General features: G+C 44.9%; 2 protein-coding genes across 4 annotated transcripts in view; one reads left to right on the forward strand and one right to left on the reverse strand.

Annotated features, from left to right (window-relative positions):
- The first annotated feature begins 1,608 nt into the window (after nt 1–1,608).
- Shisa3 (shisa family member 3) lies at nt 1,609–5,499 on the forward strand. Its single transcript, XM_057772674.1, has 2 exons — nt 1,609–1,889; nt 4,340–5,499. The coding sequence occupies exons 1-2, from the start codon at nt 1,613–1,615 to the stop codon at nt 4,777–4,779; spliced, it is 717 nt and encodes a 238-aa protein (XP_057628657.1). The 5' UTR covers nt 1,609–1,612; the 3' UTR covers nt 4,780–5,499.
- A 6,208-nt stretch (nt 5,500–11,707) lies between these two features.
- Atp8a1 (ATPase phospholipid transporting 8A1) overlaps nt 11,708–20,167 on the reverse strand; it is a 208,311-nt gene continuing 199,851 nt past the window's right edge. For all 3 annotated transcript variants that reach the window (XM_057771254.1, XM_057771256.1, XM_057771255.1), the window contains 2 exons: nt 17,392–17,483; nt 11,708–16,168 (listed from right to left, as the gene is read on the reverse strand). In XM_057771254.1, coding sequence (XP_057627237.1) covers nt 16,071–16,168; nt 17,392–17,483 — 190 coding nt within the window. In that variant the 3' untranslated portion in view covers nt 11,708–16,070. The remainder of the gene's footprint in view (nt 16,169–17,391; nt 17,484–20,167) is intronic.

Below are 20,167 nucleotides of genomic sequence, written 5' to 3' on the forward strand. Positions count from 1 at the left end.
AAATAAGCCGTTTTATTCAACATTGACGTTTCTCTAGAAGCCTCTGGGACCATGGGCGAGCTGCGGATGTGATAAATACTTCTGACCGCACACTCGTGTTATCGGCGCTCACACACTTTTCCTTCATTTATTTCACGAGACTTGGCTAACATCTAAATCGGTGGCGGTATTCAGAGTGCTTGACAAACCGTGTGGCTAAGAAAAACGTCCTCACACGTACCGAACCAATAAACCCGGAGAGGAAACACAGGTTGCCGTAAAAATAAAGCCCTGACGTTAACCCAGGTTTCACATAACTCTTGGCTTCACTAGGCTCTCCCTCCGCTGGAAGAGCCGTGCCCCTGCAAACAGCCCACAAGGGACACATCATTTAAATAAATGTGTTTCTTTGCCCGAACAGAAGTTCAGATAGGCTCGATTATCATTAATTCTGCTCTTTTATTTCCTTTGCGGGCGCGAACACCGAAATCCTGGCCTTTGAAGTGCGGCTGGCGGAGCTGACCCGGGTCCTCCCCGGCGCCGGCTCAGCGGTGCGGGAAGGAGGCGACTGAGAGTGAACTTGTGGCTGCTAGGAGGGGGGTGGGGTGGGGAGCGAAGTGCGAATGTTGGTGATCTTAAAAAGCAGGTTATCGAAACCGAACGAATCCCTAGAATCGGCAGCCCAGGAATAAACTGGGTCGGTGCAGAAGCCGAGAGAACACCCGACGAACTCCAGCCTCCGCGCTCGTTTTTAAACGAAACCCGTGAAACTCAACCTGGCCAGCGTGTTCCCTCGCGAGCTGGCGGGCGTGGACGAAGGAGGGACCGTAGCCTTAGTCGTCGTTATGCGGGTTTTTCCTGGCTATATGACAGCTAGGTGTGTATGTGGGGGGGTGGGGTGATTGTTTCCCTCCGGGTCACCGCCCTAGTCCCGGGGGAGTGTCGTGGGTGGGGGAGGCGGGGAGACGTGCGTGAACCTGCGGGTGTCTGGGACCGCTCCACAGTGCGTCCGCTGTGATTAGCTCGCGCGGCGACCCCGGAGGGCGGACTCTCCTCACCCGCGTGTCTCCTCCTCCCTCGGCCTTTTTAAGGAACGCCCTGCAGGCAGAGCTGTCAGCCACCCTAAGTCCTCTGCACTTGGCCGCGGCTAGGCTGTCTCCCGCCCGCGTGACAGTCAGGGGCCGGAGCTGAGTTAGCAGCCGGTCCCCGGGCTGCACGTGGGGAGCCAAGGTGCGCTACCCGCATCAGCCCACGATCGGGACGCTGCCCGGCCTTGTGGTTGTTAGTCCGGGGCCCGACGGCCCTCGAGGAAAGCGGGAAAGGAGGCGGCCCAGGCCCGGGTGTTCCTAGCGCGATGAGCGGGGCCAAGGGCGGCCGCTGCTTCAGTTGCTGCCTCCGCGGTGGCCTCCCTTGCGCCCTGATCCCCTCGCCCTCGCGCACCATGCTATCCTTCTGCCAGCGGAGTCCGTGGCGCAGCCCGCGCCTCCTGCCCCACCGCTGCTAACCCACGAGAGAGCGTTCTCGACCGCGGGGTCAACTGGCCGCGCAGTGCCGGGAGGGAGGCGGAACCGTGGTCCCCGGAGCCCCGGCTCCGCCCTCCGACTCTCCAACTGCCACCAGGCGCGGGGCGACGATGGGGGCGCTGCTGGCGCTCTGTTTCCTCGTGGGTTTGCTGCGCTGTGGCCCGGCGGACGCACAGCAGTCTGGGGAATACTGCCACGGCTGGGTGGACGCTCAGGGCAACTATCACGAGGGTTTCCAGTGCCCCGAGGACTTCGACACGCAGGACGCCACCATCTGCTGCGGCTCGTGTGCGCTGCGCTACTGCTGCGCTGCAGCCGACGCCAGGTTGGAGCAGGGCGGCTGCACCAACGACCGCGGAGAGCTGGAGCATCCCGGCATTACCGCGCGTAAGTGCGGTTCCCCGGCACGGAGCAGCCGTGTCCACCAGACACAGACATGCTTTACTAGCTCGGGGCACAAAATGAACTCCGCTGGGTCTGGGGATTGAGAAAGGGTGGGTGACCGCATTTCAGATTAGGGAATCCTTTTGCTTTGCACTTTGGATCCCAGCTGCACGTGGTCTGCGCGGTTCGGCCCTAGGGAAAGTTTGCTAGGGGTTGCAGGGACTGTAGGGCTGGCGTGCACCTGGTGCTCCTGGAGAAGACAGATGGAGCTAGCCTGGGTTTTCGTGGGCGTTCTGGTCAGGAAAGGCAGTGAAGGCGATTGTGGTCAACAGCCCAAATCCGTTCGCAGGCAGCTTTCTTTTCTTTTTTCCTTTCCTTTCCTTTCCTTTCCTTTCCTTTCCTTTCCTTTCCTTTCCTTTCCTTTCCTTTCCTTTCCTTTCCTTTCCTTTCCTTTCCTTTCCTTCCCCTTCCCTTCCCCTCCATTCCCCTCTCTTGCTTTCTTTTTTTTTCCTTTTTTTTCTTTTTGTCGAGTGGTAACATTTCCTTACTATTCCAAACTCTCTTTATTTCTCTACATCTATTACCTAACTCTCTGGCCCAACCCCCATTGTCATGCTTTTCAGAAACACCCAAGTCTTCTAGGTAGGGATTTAAAATTCAGGGTCATAGGGCTTTCTCAAGGCCCCCTATTCTCACGTCGGAAAACACGGGTCAAATTTCCGCTCACTTGCTCACTTAAGAGGTGAATAAATCACTACCCCAAGCAGAGGAAATTTACACCTTGAAAAAAGTTTTCCACTTGAATTGGAACATTAGGGAAACCTTTTACAGCTCAAGGCGATGGTTTTACTGCCAGGAAACCTGAGAAGTGTGGAGCTGAGAGCTGGTGACTCCCCTGGACTGTGAGGCAGCGGCCTGGAGCCTGCACACTAAGAGCCTGAGAAACGCAAGGGAAGAGGGGCCAGAGAGACCATCCGAGTCTCAATCTCCAAATGACAACCCAGAGGAAAGGGGGTCAGCGGATTTCATTTTGGTGGTTGGGGAGGGTGTCCTGAGGACATGGGAAGTAGTTTCCAGACTATTTCCTGGGAAGCGGGAACTCTGGGCTATCGTGGCCTATTGGAAAACTAGACTTCTCTGCTGGTTCCCGGTCCTGTACTTGGGACAGGATAAGCCAGCCTCCTCCCCCAGCCTCCTCCGTGGAGCGGTGGGTGGGCAGTGGCGGGTGGGGTGGGGCTCCAAAAGAGAGAGCAGAGGATTGGAGTACTCTCACCATTTAGTGACTCTGAGATCAGGCCAAACCAGATGGATAGTGGCTTTGTCTCTTGCGAGCAGTTTAACCTCTGGTGACTTAACTACACCAAGCCACTTCTCGAATTTAAGATGGGCATATTGCCATCGGAGAATCAGTTTATTGATGAAACCAGCATACAGCTGCTTGGCACAGGGCACAGGTCGTGCAGGTCACTTTTGCCTGGCCTTGTACACCTCTGTTACTCACATGGGGGAGGGGGGGAATAAGGGACACTGTAGAACTGACTGAGTGTCTCTGGAAAAGTAAAAAGCATTCTGATTTGTATCTGTATCCGGACAAGAGCGAGTTTCTATCTCTCATGGTCTCCGTGGTAAGACCAATCAGATACAGAAAGCAGGCACAAGGGCCTTAGTTGACTCAGGGGTTTTGTCTGCAGCCCAGAAGCTGGAGGCTGCCTCTCAGTGCTTCTTTGACACAGCGAAGCCACTGGCGCAGCTGCCCCATGATACCTCTAGGGTGAAAAGTCTTATATCTATCTTCCCTTTAGAAATGGAAGCAAACTAGTTTGCTGTCTGAGGGATGCATTTAGAAAAAGTCTGGGTCGCCACTACTAAGAATTGCATGTTGTTCTGCCTGTGGGTGCGAATGCAGAGGCAGAGGTATGGCCCCTGGAGTCAGGGCTGGTGGTTTGTGAGGTAGTGGGAGATGTAAATTGGGGCTCCCTTTGGACCTCTTTATATATCTCTAGAGACTTGTAACACCCAGGCCTTCAACAGGCCTGCTTCTCTTTTCTTAGACTGGAAACATTTGGACAGAAGATAGATTGTCAGTCTAGGAGTTGGGTTAGGCTCTTAAGTGTCCCACCATGATAGAACTCCTAAAACCTAGATTTAAATGCACATCCATGGTGACCCTCAAACTCAGCTTTTCCCTTTAGTGCGTGAACAGGACGACAGACGGTTCATCTCTGACTTCCAGATGTTTAATATGACAGCTAATTGCTAACAGAGGCAACAGTCTCAGTTGAACATTCCAACATCATAGTTTGCGATTCAGAGATTGCCAGTCACATGCTTGAGAAGCTGAGCAGTAGCGGTATTGAACCTTCGGCCTCCCACATCTAAGATGCTAAAGCAGAGACTAAGGGTATGAGTGACCTTTACCCAGCATTTGTGTGTGTCTGTTTTTTGCCTTTTAGAGCCTGTTTATGTCCCCTTCTTGATCGTCGGCTCCATTTTCATCGCCTTCATCATCTTGGGCTCTTTAGTGGCTATTTATTGCTGCACCTGTTTGAGACCCAAGGAGCCCTCCCAGCAGCCAATCCGCTTCTCACTCCGCAGCTACCAGACAGAGACCTTGCCCATGATCCTCACCTCCACCAGCCTCAGAGCACCTTCCAGGCAGTCCAGCACGGCCACCAGCTCCAGCTCCACAGGGGGCTCTGTCCGGAGGTTCTCCTTTGCCAGGCCTGAGCCAGGCTGCCTGGTACCCTCATCACCTCCACCTTACTCCACTGGCCATGCCATACACCTAACCCAGCCGTCCGGTTTCCTGGTGTCACCCCAGTATTTTGCCTACCCTCTGCAGCAGGAGCCCCCATTACCTGGGAAGAGCTGTCCGGATTTCAGTTCCAGTTGACGGGTGGCGGCTATGAATAGGCCGCATGGTGAAGTGGGAGCCAGGTGGGGTGTTGCTACACTGGCTGAGTCGCCCGCACTTTTGAGGAAATTTGTGGTAACCTATCACGATCGTGGAAGAGAGGTCCAGAAAGACACAGCACTTTTTGGTCTTGAAGTCCTTGGCTACGGACAAGATCTGACTTTGCAAACATGGTGAACGCTACGACATATTCATCTTTTGTTAAAATATTCGGCAGTTTTCAGGCTGAAGGAAAATATCTCACTGGACAGTTCAGCTATTCTTTGTAGAAAGGTGTCCTATGTTCCTTTTCCTGTGTTGACTGAATTATAATTGCAAATATATTCATAAATAAGGAAGGAAACACACTTAATTGTAATTATAAAGGTTCACTTAAAATTTAATTGTTAAGTAAATTCGAGGGGCCAGTGAACCACCTATTTATAATTTTGGGAGTAATCTAACCATAAGTAATATTAGTATAATGAGAACATTTACTTCTTAAATTAATAACAAATTTTGTTTAAAACGTAAGAGTTTTTTTTTTCCAAAATACGAGGTGTCAGTAACCACACGGGGTAACTATAGCTTTAAATATAGACTCAGACATTCATTGTTGCACAGACTCTGTGTAAAATCACTTCCCCTGCCATCCCGGGGGAATATTTATTGCAGACTTTTTGTTCAGCAATATTAGTGTTTAAAAATAAAAGTAGGACAGTTGGGTCTTAAAACATTTATTTGTAAAAAGAGTTATATATAAATGTGAAGATTTGTAATTTAACTCACTCACCACATTGACAGTACTAATTATCTAGAAGTCACACTGTAACTTTTGTGGACGTCAAAGGCCATCTGATAGGGGAGCCATCGAGGAATCCACAGTTTCTGTGCGACTGTGTGTGTGATGTCTGGTGATTACACATGTGGACCAGGCTAGAATAAATACATTTCTCTGGTTTCCTGAACTCTATTTGAGATTTTCAAATCAAAGTTCTTCAATGTATACTCTTAATGGTGATTCGATTCTTTGCCGCCTAATAAGAGAAGGCATCTTTATCCCATATGTCAGAATGAAGGAAAGCGTTGTCTTCATCAGAACTTATGAAAGCTGCAGAGGTCAGTTCCTACAGAGATCTCAGAAAACAGGCTGTTTGTGGTACACACACACGCACACACGCACGCGCGCGCACACACACACACATCACATGGCCTGTAGAGTTTGAGCATCCAGATATTTTTCATAGGAATCTGAAGTTCTGTCTTTTGTAACACACAGAAGACGCGACACTGCTCGTCCTGCCCAACATGGGGTCTGGCCGATCCTTCAGGCTGGACACCTGCCCATTCCCAGTGCCTTGCCTGTTTCTCATGTGCTCATCTCCTTTGCTGTCACCCCGATGGTGCAGTTGGAGAGTCTAGCTTATGGGAGTTTATTGTCACCTATCACCTTCAGTAGCTCTGCCGAGTCGACAGAGGTAGGCTTCTGCCCTACGGGGGTGAATTGGCTTCCTTGCTTTCCCGTTGAGGATCAGAGGAAACTAGTTTGAAGACATGGCTCCTCTGCCAGGAAGTTAGAGCCGTGGCAACTCCTAGCCTCTTCTCTCTCCCACATGCAAATGTGGTCTTTCTCCCAAGTATTCAAGATTACACGAAACCACTACAGAAGCAGCTGAACGTAAAGAACAGATCTTCGAGACAGTGTTCATGTCTGATACATGTCTGTATCACCAGGCCGGTTGTAGCCACGTCTGCCCTGTACCACGTCTTTTTAAGGTAACATCTGCCAAATTCCTACTACAGTGCCGAGCAGGTGTGTATTAACTTACCCCATGCCCCAAACAATTCTAACACATTATAATCATCATAGTACGGCCTTGGAAGTGGAGGCAGAGGAGTGTTGGGCAGTTCTCTACAGCTAGGTAATACTGGAGATGGTGTGTACAGTTGGTTCAAACACCAGGACCGCATCTGCTTTGAATTTTTTTTTTTTTTTTGAGAGAAGGTGTTCCTACAACAAGACTGGTCTAGAACTCATAATCCTGCCCCCTCAGCTCCCCCTAGATTTGTGTGCTGGGGTTATGGGTATGTCTCACATAACGGACGTGGGTGTGTTCTTATGTGCTGGTTCATGGCCCCGCTGAGGGCAGTGAATGATTTTTACTTTGTAATTTCTTTAGTTGTCAAAAAATGAATTTCATGGGTAATATACCTGTGAGGAAGGGAGGGAGGGAAGGAGGGAGAGAGGGAGATAGAGGAAGAGAGGAAGGGAGGGAAGAAGTGGGGGGGAGAACGGGAACCTATTAGACATTGTCAAAGCTTCAGCAGATTACTAAGGACTCAGAGGCCAATCCTTTATGCAGAGTCACAGCGAGGGAACTGAGTTGGTTTCACCCTCCCATGCCCACTTTCAGAGTCTACTAGAGGTGGAAATGCCCCCTCCCATGCCCACTTTCAGAGTCTGCTAGAGGGTGAAGTGCCCCCTCCCGTGACCACTTTCAGAGTCTTGCTAGAGGTGGAAATGCCCCCTCCCATGCCTACTTTCAGAGTCTGCTAGAGGGTGAAATGCGACCTCCCATGCCCACTTTCAGAGTCTGCTAGAGGGTGAAACACCCAGCCTCCCATGCCGAGCCGGATTCTAGTTCCTCAATGGCTGTACTTTCCTTTTCCTGCTATTTTGGAGAGCAGAACACGCTCTTTAGGCACACTGATGTTGAGAAATTTGTGGAGGGTTCACATCTAGATTTCCCTGCAGGATTCTCCAGCCAATCAACTGGCCATATAGTATTTAAAATTAGGATGATACTGTGTACGTACCTCATTGTTATGTGGCATTCAGTGACATTCATGCTCATGTACTTGGTGACACAAAATGTACCGTTGTACAGGTCTTCTCTTTGGAAGCTAAGTGACTGCTAACATTATTAATATTACTATGATTATATCATAGTAAAGTCATCCCATGGTAATTTCTAGACATGTCCCATTCAACAAACCTTTGAATGACATTCTTCACCTTTGTGTGAGGGACTGAGAACATCAAGGGGGAATAAATGCAGTTCTGATTCCAGAAGTCATTCCACTGCAGTACTGCGGGTGCTTTCAGGAAAGAAGCACTGTAGGGACCAGGAGTGTGGCTCAGAGGATAAAGTACTTGGACAAGGCTGAGTGCCCGAATGCGTCCTTAACATCCACGAAAATGCTGAACGAGCAAGGCAGTCACCTTGTATTTCCAGCTCCCTCTGAAAGTGAGGATGGATCCCTGGCAAGCCGGCTAGCTAGACAAGCTAGATCAGTGAGCCCTAGCTTCCACTGAGGGGCCTTGCCTCAATGAATAAGGTAGAGGACAGTCAAGGAAGACTCCTGATATCAGCCCTGGGCTTCCACATGTACACTCCCACACAAATGTGAATCCTCCCATCCCAAACACAAACATCACACATACACATGTAAAAAGAAAAAAAAAAAAAACAACAGAGGGGCATTGTTACTGTCCCTTCTTCCTGGGAGCTCACTGTCAGGTAGGGGAAGGTAAGTCCTTGAGTCAGTGCTTAGAACTCACTGTAACTGCAGGCATGACGGGAATGCAGGATACATGGAAAGAGACCACATACTCATACTGAGGGCCTGTTGTAGACACAAAGAAATGTGGAAATGTGTGGAAGGTTTGAGTGAGGAAGACTAGCGGGGGCAGTAGAGAAGCATGATGGAATTTGAGGCAAGAAGATCTATGAAGGAAAAGAAACAGGGACATCTAGGGACAGATTAGAGCTCTTGAACATCAATGTGACTGGATACACACCAAGTGCAAGTGGCAGTCTTGAAAGATTTTATAAGGGGCTGTGAGTCCTCATATTTTCTGTTTTGGACAGTTAGACATGAAGGGTCAAGTCATCTGACATCTCTGAGGAGAAGATAGCCATATCCCACGACCACAAGACACAGGGGCAAATTGTCTGGTTGAAATTTTGTTTTCATGAAGAATTTGAATTCTAGCATCCACAAATTATGATTATTGGGAAAACTAGAACTCTAGGAAACTAGAACTTTGAAATATGGCTGTTTGTATGGTTACATTTATTAAGCAATGCATATTTCTCAAGAGCTGTCTATGCTCTGATGTTGAGTCTTCAGGTGATCTTTCATCTGAAGTAGGACTGCTATATGCTTGTCTCGCAGATGGAGAAATCAAGGCAGGACGGTTAAACAGAATGTGCCAGGGCAAGAGATGAGTTAAGATCTGTGCCCCAGGAAGTCAGCTTTAAAATTCTATGTTCTTTATAACCATAGCCTAGAAGGTCCAAGTTTCATAGGAAAACAGTCCAACATATTTCTCAGAAAATCCACTGGGGATTGATGAGTTTAATAGTGTCATATATGTCCCATAGCATCAGGGGTCATATATGTAGCTTGTACTACAGTATAAGAACATGAAATAAAGCATGAAAAGAAGTATTAAATGATAAACATTTTACCCTTGGGGCTGGAGAGATGGCTCAGCGGTTAAGAGCACTGACTGCTCTTCCAGAGGTCCTGAGTTCAATTCCCAGTAACCACATGGTGGCTCACAACCACCTATAATGAGATCTGGTGCCCTCTTCTGGCCTACAGGCAGGAAACTGTATAAATAAGTAAGTATAAATCTTTAGAAAAAAATTTACCCTTTACATGTGAGAAACAGGAGACACCAGAACGTGGTTTGACAGGACTTTCGAGCTTTATGTCTGCTTGGGTTTCTGGTTTTTGCAGAAAAGAGGTTTTGGGCCATTTGATTCATGGCTCTTTTTCTCGTTTGTAAAATGGAAGAGTTAACAGTTCTCATTGCTTTGGATTTTCTGGGTAGGAAGAACCACTGTCTTAAATCACTTGCATTCTAGTAGGGAGGGGGCGGGGTGCTAAATTAATGTGTACACAGAGCAGGTGAAGAGCCGTGAAGTACAAACAGAGGACCAATCGCTGTGATGGCAGGCACCACTGTGGGACAGAGAATAATATCTTGATAACTTATGACCCCTTGACAGGTGGCCAGATTTCTGTCATCGCCTATTATTGCTCCAGCATGTGGGGTACTGTGGTTATTGTTAGTCATCTTCCAGCACTGGGACAGGATAGTTGAGGTTGAACTTCAGGATATAAGGTTTATTTGGGCTCATGGGTTTGGAGGCTCAGTTTGCTTTGGGCTCATGATGGGGCAGCATGCCATCATCATCGCCGGAACATGTAGGAAGCAAAGCTGCATCCTTCCCGAGCCAAGGGGAGAAGCAGGATTGAGGAAGGGCCAGTCATCCGATCCCCTGTGAAAGCCAGTGTCCAAACATCTTCCAGTAGGCCCCGCCTCCCAAGGGTACCACTCTGTGTACCAAGCCTTTAACACGTGGGCCCAAAATACTGCATGAGCTATACATTCAATTTATCATATCTAACTAAATAAGTTTGCTTTATTATACATTCTGAAGACAACTTATTATACTTTTAATTGCACAAATGGAGAGATTGTTTCCCTGTAATTTCTTCTACCCACTTACTCTTTTTTGGTGTTAGGAGTTGTATGTCACATTATTGGACTGATTTGAACCCACAGGAAAATTTTCTCTAAAATGAGATAAATAAAAGGCTCCCTGAAAATACATCCAGTTACAACCAGGAATCTGATACATTACATTGAGCTGGTATTAGTTTACTTTTTAAATTTCATGCATGTTTAGGAAAAATAAGAATTTACAGGCATGTTATTACTGCAGCTAGGTGTTAACATACAATTATGTACCTGGCTATTTAAAAACTGCAATTAGACATTCATTATTAGTGGAATTATTCCAACAGAATGTTTCTTTCCATTGCTACCCAGTTTGTACTTAGAGGTAATAAAGACCAAATGTCACAAAGTATTTCATATTTTCCAACTTTTTTTTTAAATGAGTTTACTTGTGAAGCTATCTAGCCTCGGAAGACCTTTCTTCATTAAATCGAGGTGCCTATGTTACAGCCCTGGTAGCTTCAGGTTAGAGATGCTGTAAGCATGGGAAAGTAGACTTTAAATGGAGATGACATATTGAATTTATGACGTTATATTTCAGTTTGCTGTTGCCTATGGTAACAGTAGAAGGCATCTTAAATCAAGGCATCAGTATCAACACACACTATTTTTTTAAAAAGGGGAATGGCAATTAAGTGTGTAAGTTATAATAGGATTCAGAGATAACTTTCCATCAAGTGCTTTCCTAAGATTTTGCATGAAGACCCACCACTGGGTGCCTCAGGAGGTCTGTGGGAGAGGACAGGGGCTCCCAACAGCCAAACAGACATGATCACAGTATAATCAAATCAGATACTTTCCAATTTGTCATGCCCAGTACCTCTGTATCAAGAAATCCTATTTCTGCACTTAATCAAACTACATCTTCATTGGGTGTGCATCTACTAAATGATTCTTATTTCTGAAAAAAAAAATCCTTATTTCTGGTGTTTCCACGTACTTTTGGCTAATTATTTTATGGTTCCATCTTACAAATGCTATTGTATAAATTTGGCCACCTCTCTCTCTCTCTCTCTCTCTCCCACCATTCCTCTTTAAAGTGGGTTTAGAAAACCTATGAAACTCACCCAACACAAAAGGACAGAGAGCGGAGTGAACTATCGACTGGCAAGCTGATTTAAAATGCAGAGATACTTGGGAGATGTTTCTAAACAATAAAGTCAAAATACGACAACTTTCCAAAAAATAATTCTCCGCAAATCACACAGACCACCTGCCTATCAAGTCAGAGCTAGTTTTGTATTGTACTTAGCCGAATGAAGTGGATTAAATATAGCTGTAAACAAAATGTGAAGGAACTATCAGGTGGCCGCACTGTCTCAGACTGAACTGCTTTATGAAACAATGTAATTTCTAAAAGTAGCAACGAAAACTTCAGCCAGTGCCTTTACGTAATGGTAAAGTTTATTTTGTTTTTAATAACAATTAGAGGACAAATGTTTAAAATTTGCAGTTTAAAACATGCACATCCACAAAAGGCCAATGACACGGAACAGTGCATAGAAACGGTAGTAACTATTTATAAACATTAAGGTACACAAACCTGAGAGAGCCACTCTAAGCACAGATTCGACACTCCCCACTCATGCAGCGCCACAACCTCTAGAGCAGTTTCGGCAGGAATGGCTTTTCCACAGAGCTGAGCATCGGTGTAACCTCTCATAGCTGCCTTCTGAGGCTGCCTTCTAACTTTAACGTGACACACTTGGGGAAGTGAAAACTGAAGCTGGAAGAGGCCAACAACAAGTGGTGCTCACTGCAGTTATGGCTTCTAGTCTATGACTGGGAATAAAAACAATACTCTGTCCACAGCTTTGCCGTAGCGAACTTACCCATGGAAAGCTGCTGCTAAGTCAGAATCAGCACATATGCAATCCAGCTTTCTTCCTACTTAGGGAAGATTCATTTGCTGAGAAGTTTCATGGACTTTCTAAAGAAAAGTTCTTAGAGGCAAGCCAAACAGAAGATCCAATTAAATAAAAAGATTCAGTTGAATTTGTTGAAGCTTGTAAAATAACCCATTTAGTTAAAAAAAAAAGTTGTGTGGAGGACCAATTAATTTATCCATTGACTATTAAATTCTAGTTAGGCCACGATAAAGTTTTATAAGACAGAAATAAATATCGAGATTTTTTTTTTTACAAAAGCCATGCATTTGCCTGAATCACTTTAAATATTAAGTCATGCAAACCACAAACCTATCAAAAACTAAACAAAACAAACAAACACACACAGAAACAAAAACTTAAACAGCTGTTGTTTTACAGAAAAAAATCAATAAGAGACATGGAAAGCATTTATTTCCTTTTCTTCAAAATTTAACTTACATTCCACTTTAATAGCTGTTGAGGATTAATTAAAAAACACAGCAAAGTATAACTGAGTTTCACAAGTGTTTTATTTTAATCTGAGAAACACCAGGCTATGGTATGTTGAAGAGGCCGTCCAGAAATACTCATCATTAAAAAGCATTTATGAGGCACAGAGTCACGTGGGATTACTGTAAGCAACGGACAGAAGGAATCCACGTACGTGGTCACCACAGTGTGCATGAGAGGGACGTTTTCTTGATGAATTTTGTAGTTTTAAGACCCGGAGCCATCAAAAAAACCCGCCACAAGATAGGCAGGTAGCGTTGCAATAGCTCCACACTGTTCTAAGAGGATGTCCCTCTCTATCGCTCTCTGGCTAGCGTTCCCTTTCTGAAAGGCTGTTTTTCAATGACAGCATATGAGCGTGGCACTAAGTGTAGCACAAATTAACCTGTGAGTATCATCCCAGCTCTCTGGGATACCAAATTGAAAAATCAGAATATATAATTAAGTGTGGGGATGACATGTTGATCGTTTCGAGAATTCGTTCTGCCTGTTGGGAAGGAAAAGCCTGACTGATTCTCTTCGATGACAACACAATGCATGGCTCCCTTAGCTGGCAGTATCCCTTCATCTGCCTGTGAGAAAGGCAGATGCTACTGATGCCATCTCACGCACAGCGCTGAGGGGAGCGCTAGCCGAGAAGCACACTTACCAGGTTCAAATTTCCCATGTTCCTGAAAACACTGCTTTCCTGCTAATACCGTCTACAGTAAAGCATCTTTCAGGGTGCGAGGCACCAATGCATTTTTCCATGTATATCTAGCACATAGAGAACCCATGCTATATATTCCTGGGTCTATTCCAGCAGGAATGAAGAAACTCCCAGCTTTTCGATGCTAAAGTAATGAGGCTTTTCTGCTATAAATAGTCTTTTCTGGATTGTAAACATTACAAAGCAGTCATGTCAGCATTTACTAAAGCCCCTAAAAGGGACTTTTTAAGGTGGAGTTACATATTGTTTCTTTGAGAAAACATAGGTTTAAAGTAATTTTGACTGCAGTCTTTTAAATCCCAGTAAAACCATGAACTTTTCTCCCACCTAACAATGGTTAGAAACTGCAGAGTATCAAGTCTCTATAAACTCACTGCATCAGCAACTCTCTGTTTCAAGTTTTACCCAAGCTGTTGCTCCCCTGCTCTCCCCAGCCTAAGGAACAGGGAGACTGACTTTAAACACAGGATGCGGGAATGAAAGGGAATACAGAGTTTCATTTCAGGAAATGCTGTGTACTGATTAACCATGAGGAATCTCATGTGGAGGAGTCCCATCGAAATAATCCATGAAACAAGATTAAAAAGAAGACTTTCAATTTCCACACGGGTGTCAGACCACTGCATTCTCACCCACAATGTGCTGATGGGAGGAATCTGGAGACAGGTGCCTCTAATAGCTAGGGCAAAGGGAAGCCATCCCTGCTTAGCCACTCATGTCTGTTGTGTGACCTCAACTGTCACCACCAGGAGGCTGAGGAAAACCCACTGGCCAGATTTAGTTGGTAGAAGGTTAAAGTCTACAGCTTTACAAGGTGAAGAGTTCTACGTGTGCAGTTCTGCTAGGCGTTTTGATTCATGGGTTGCTTAATCTCAGCTCCAACAGGATGGGTTGGAGATGTGATATGTCCACTCTACTCCCTTTAGAATTATGTGAATGCTTAGAACCTCTCATTTGTAGGGAATGCGGAGACACACTGGTAACTAGCTACACATTTAGAGGAGGAAGAAACACAGCCTGATTTTGAATCCAGACTGAAAAAAAAAAGGGAAAATAAGGTAAATGGGGGCGGGGGGGCGGGTAATTCGGAGAATCCCTCTCCTCAAAGCCAGTCCTCGCACATGTTTCAAAGTCTCTATTTTGCTGGTAACCCACTTAAAGGCAAACAGGCTTTTGAATAAAAGGCAGAAGAGTTTGTTTCGATCTCTGAAGTGTATCTGAAAACTAGAACCCCCTTTATCTTTGAAGATGAAAAAAATAGTGTAAAAACTGTAGAAAACTGGGTGTGGTTTTTAAACAGCCCCTTCACCTTTTATTGTTGGTAGCAAAATAGGCATTTGTCAGGAGATTTCATGGAAATGCCAAGACAAATGAGCATGGACGTCTATTTGAAAGTGCACCAGCAGGCCCTATTCACGGTGAGAAGTAGTCACGGACTAGACGGTTTCCCGGAGTAGAATAGGTGTTTCCTTAACACAAGGCAAATGCGCTACTTATCTGTCTTGTGTCAATAAGCGGAGCGTGACTCACTTTGGGAATTGCTGGCTGAGTGAACTGTGAAATAATTTTCAGGCTTAAGCATATGGGTAGTTACGGTCACACCAACTCTGTTACACATCCCATCTCCAGTGGGAACACACGGTGAGGACAAACAGAACACAGGACGAAAGCCGAGCCCTACGCATATGACAAAAAGCCCATGCATCATCAGATGGATTATCCCAGACGTCGAAACAGAATCTTGGGAAATCCCACAGAAATACATAAGCATAATTTTCTTAGGAGGGAAAAAAAAAATTGAAGACGAAGTGACATCATTCAACACACAGCAGAAGCCAGTTTTTTAGGAACATCTAAAGGAGTCTAGAGTTCATCAGAAATGACAACAATACAGTTTAAAAAAAAAATACCAGTGTTGTAACAAGGGTCACAGGGACATAGGTCCCTCCAACTGGAACAAATAAAGAGACAATCGACAGAGAAGCAGTTGTAAGGCCAAAGGTGCAACATCACAGATTTTAGTAGCAAATGCCTGGAAATGTTTAATTTTTGCAAGTCGCGCTCACATTTGAAAAGTCAAGCATGCGGATCGTACATGCTGTGAGGAAACTTCCTTTTAGATTTCTGGGCAGTTGACTACTGAGTGAGAAACACACACACCGAACGTCTTTGGCAAACACTTAGCAAGACACTTTTTGACACAAACACTTAATGCCTGGTTCAGAAGTGTTCAGAAGAGCGAATCAAGAATGCTGGTTTGTTTCAGCATAGCCTGAAATCGAAGTCTGGATATCAAGAGACCTCCCCTTCACACCAGTTCAGAGTTGTTTTTTTAAATGGTTGATTGACTGCTGGCTGAGCCAATGAACTGATAGTTACAGCCCCAGAGGGATAGCTTGTGAGCACTGACCTGTCCCCCGGTTTGAGAAAGCCCTCTGGCAAAGACACAAGGTCATTTCCGGTTTAGAAAGACTTGAGAACATCTGAGGGCGATGGTGCTAGAGTCGCATAGTGCTTATGTCCATGAAGTCCGGCTGCGAGATGAGCTCAGATCCACTTTTCCTCCCCGTGGAGCAGACTGGGATTGGTCAGCAGGTTGTAGTGATGACCTTAGATTGTGACAGCTTTCCTCAGAGACACAGCAGAGCCTGTTGCTCGGGCCTCCTTATCACCACTCATCGGGCCTCTGCTTCGTGGTATCGTAGGCTCTAATCACTTCCGACTGGGAGACGATGCCATTTTCATCTTGAGAGAAAGCGTAGCCGTCTGTAAGTAACGAAAGAACAGACATCGCTTAATGAACTCACTGGAAATTATCATTCATTCTGAGGGCTGGTGGTGGCCGTGGCGAAATGACACATATTTCCCACCTACAGAAACAAGGGCACTCATTTTTGACATCTGGAAAAGACAAAAGATCAGCAGCCAAAAAGGGAGAGTTGGGAGAACCAGAGATTGCCAGTGTGGTGCTTAAATTCTTCCCCACTCAGCTAGGCAGAGGCTGTCCTATCTCCCTCAGCCCTCTGACCCACACAGCAAGGCTAGTCTCTTCATTTTTGCTTCTCCATGACTGGAGGGGCTCAGAGTCCAATCATGGCATTGGATACATTTTCAGATTGATGCAGGCGAGAGAAGGTTCAGTGGGATATATAGGCGAAGAGAGGAACGTATTAATTAGCGTGACTAAATTATTCTACCATGATTGAGCACACAGATAAAAACACTACCCTAGACTCTCTAAATAGATATATGAACATTTCTTAATTGGTGCCCTTGGAGGAGAAGGGACGAACACAGGGAATTGCCAGAGGTGGAGGAGAGACCTGCTTTCTTTAGCTAACTTTCTCTTTGGTTTCCTAGTGATGTTTACATGCTCTGAGGAGATAATCCCTAGGGGAATCACTTCTTTGGAAAAGGCCCCTGACTTATAAAGATCAAGAGCACTATACATGAGCATAAAGGAAAATAAATTACACGTGGAAACACAAAATAAAAGATATATTACCGACACCAGCAAATTTACTATAGGGCTGTATGTATTATGTTCTCTTTCAGGTCCTTGAAATGTTAAGAGGGTGAGATACCCAATAACTTCTCCCAACTCTAAATATGCATAAATATTTTTTGAAGGGGAAAATATATGCTTCCTTGCATTGCCTGAAAGCTGAAAGGACTCTTGTGAAGTTATTCAAGTAGAAAAGATAACAACGCAGAGGCAGCTTTTCAGAGTTAAGATTTATCCCACCGTTTCTTTTCAAGATTTAAGGCTGCAAGGAGTGCGGAGAGAGCATTTTAAAATCTGCTATTCACTGCGAGACGGTGTAGCCCACGGGCTTGTTAACCAACCGCTTGTTTTTATATACCACCTTGCAAAATTTTAAACCATTAATTCTAAGTGGTTAAATATGGTGGAAAGATATTTATCATCGCTCTGATAAATACTGGGATCCACAGAGCACAGAGAATTTAATCAAAACTCTGATACTCACGGAGCAGGTTCTGTTGCAGGGACTCAGAGCGGTACAGATTGGTGTGATTCTTCTTAAAGACATTCTTGAGCAGCTGGGCCCTCTCCGTGAGGCTGTGGAGCAGGCACAGGATGTGTGAAACACAATGTCAACTCAGGGAGCAGGGCTCTCAGCAGGACTACCAGCGGAGCCAGACCGAACAAAAGCCAGAGAGCCGGCAGTCCGATCTGACTCTTTTTTATTCTATTTTCCCAGATAGCAAACGAGAGTGTGAGTACTCCCTGCATGGCTATCTAGAAAAACTAAGATTTCTTTACCCAGCACCAGTAAATCTAAATCAAATGAAATACCAACTCCATTCAACATAAGTAGTAAAACATAGCCAAATCATCTAAAATCTTGATTGACTCAATATACTCAGGACAGAACTTTTAGGAGTTTAAATACAGCGATCTTACCCATACTGTATCTTGCTTACACTTTGACATACTCTGATATAAAATGATAGTTTTAGTTATACTAAAAGATGAAAACAATACAAAGTGCAAATAGTATCCCTTTTAATTAGAAAAATTCTATTACCACTCTAATCTGGTTTAAGTATCTCAATTTCATTTTAAAGTACGAATTGTTTTTTTAAAAAATAATTATTCTAGATAAAGCAACAAGGAAACAAAAATCCACGAATGCTTAGCCTGACCTCCACAGAGAGGTCTCCAGAATCAATTGTGGAGCTTGTGCGACTCCCACTGTGAGAAATCACACATCTTCCCTCTACTGCACACAGTGGAGTTCCTCACGCAACAGAAATTCAAACATTTGTCGGTAGAGGAATCTGAGCAATTTGGAGACATGCTCACACACCTTCTCCGACTTACTGATTGTGCTGCTTCTCTAGTGACTGATTTATTCAATGTTCTTTGACAGCAAAGAACAGTCACCGTGGGAGGAAAGAAGGTGTCTTTGTGGAAGGGAATAGCCATAGCGACGCAAGTGTGTTCTAACAACTGGAAGGACATCGGCTAAAACAAAAAAAATTCTCATCTTGTTTTTTTCCTTACTATGCAGCTTTAGTTAAGCTGCTGTAAATTATGCTAGTTCTGTGTTTTGCCATTTTCTTGAAAGCCCCCAATGGAATTATCTCTATCATATACACAATACACAAAAGAGATCCTTCTCATTGTATAAATGAATTACATAGACATTTAGGCAAAAATCGAAGAAGGAAAATATTTAGAAATGTTGACGTTTGTATTAATCTCTCACATAGTTTTTGAAGCCTAGGGATGTTAACTAGGGCTTATGAACATATTTTATTGTCACTGGGAATTAGCTGCATTAAAAGAAGAAAACATATTCAGGAAAGCTTGACCGGCACTGCAGTAGTTGTAAACCTCGGTTTTGCCACACACAAAGGAGAAAGGCTCATCTCTATAAAGTCACTTTCCCTGTCCTCCTTCTCTTTAAATGATCTAACACCACAGACCTGAGAGCTGAAGGCCACTAGGATGGGTAACTCCTTTGGGGAAGTTCAGAGTGCGAGCCTGGGACAATCTGATTCTGTCAGCAGAGTGCTATGGACAGGGTGCCTGGCAGTCTCTGCTGTTTGAAGCTGAAAGGATTCTAGAAGGCTGGAGGAGGGCAGAGGAGTTTTCGGGCAGCTTCTTCCCCAAACCCCTTTTTATTAGGTTTCAGGCTGGCCTTCCAAAATGCATCATACTTTACTATCACAACACCAAAATCTGAAGAAGTCTAGGGACGGACTTTATGTTTTGTATTTCAGTAACTAAAATACAAAGGATGATCCTTTTTCCCGATTTACTTATTTATGCCTGGAGCACTGAGGTGTTCCTGGAAACCTAGCACATCCATCAGGGGAGAACACAGACTCCGGAGTCCGTCTTTGACTTTCTGAGTCTGCTACTTGTTAACTGGCTCACTGTAGACAAACCTTCCTGGGCATCTCACTTATAATGGAGGACAATACATAACTCTCTGGCAGACAGGCAGGGTCTAACCGCTTGACAGTGCGGAGATTGACACTTAGGAAGCACTCAACAAATGCTGGTCCCTCCCACTCCTGTCCCCCAGAAGCCAGGGATTATTAGAAAAAGTGCTTTGTAAGACTCACTTTTGATGCCTTGGTTTGTATTTAACCTTGGCTCGGTGGGAGAGAACCGCTGCTATACATGAGTTTTAAGTCCTCATGCCCCTATCCTACCTCACTGCTAAGAAAACAAATAGGTTTTTGTTGCTCTGCTCTTTCCTTGGTGACTCTGTTTTCTGCCTCCTCCAGAATATAAATGCCATCTACAGGAGGGTGCTTAGCAAATTAGAAGTGATGGTGAGTTGGATTTCCCTGCTTTTTCTACCCTTGGGAAACAATTCATTATTTCAAAGTTGACGCAGTTTTATGTCATCCATGTTTATGGGGGACTAAGATTACCATCAGGTCCCATTATAAAGTATGTGGATAACATGTTAACATAAATAAGTATACTAAAAGTTTAGTTTTTTGGTTGAATAGTTTAACTCAGCATGGCAGAAGAGAGAGAGCAAAGGATCAAGATATAGCCTTACTAAAACCACATCTAGTACAATTCTTAGGTAGTAGTTCTTTTAATCCTGTAGATCTTTTATTTACATACCAAATATGCAAATTCCAAGTTTGTTTAATGCAATCACACAGTAACTACTTTTTTTTTTTTGATTTTTCAAGACAGGGTTTCTCCGTAGCTTTTCTTGGTTCCTGTCCTGGAACTAGCTCTTCTAGACCAGGCTGGCCTCGAACTCCCAG

Source organism: Chionomys nivalis, chromosome 6, assembly GCF_950005125.1.
Source record: "Chionomys nivalis chromosome 6, mChiNiv1.1, whole genome shotgun sequence".
In the NCBI taxonomy this organism is placed as follows: Eukaryota; Metazoa; Chordata; class Mammalia; order Rodentia; family Cricetidae; genus Chionomys; species Chionomys nivalis.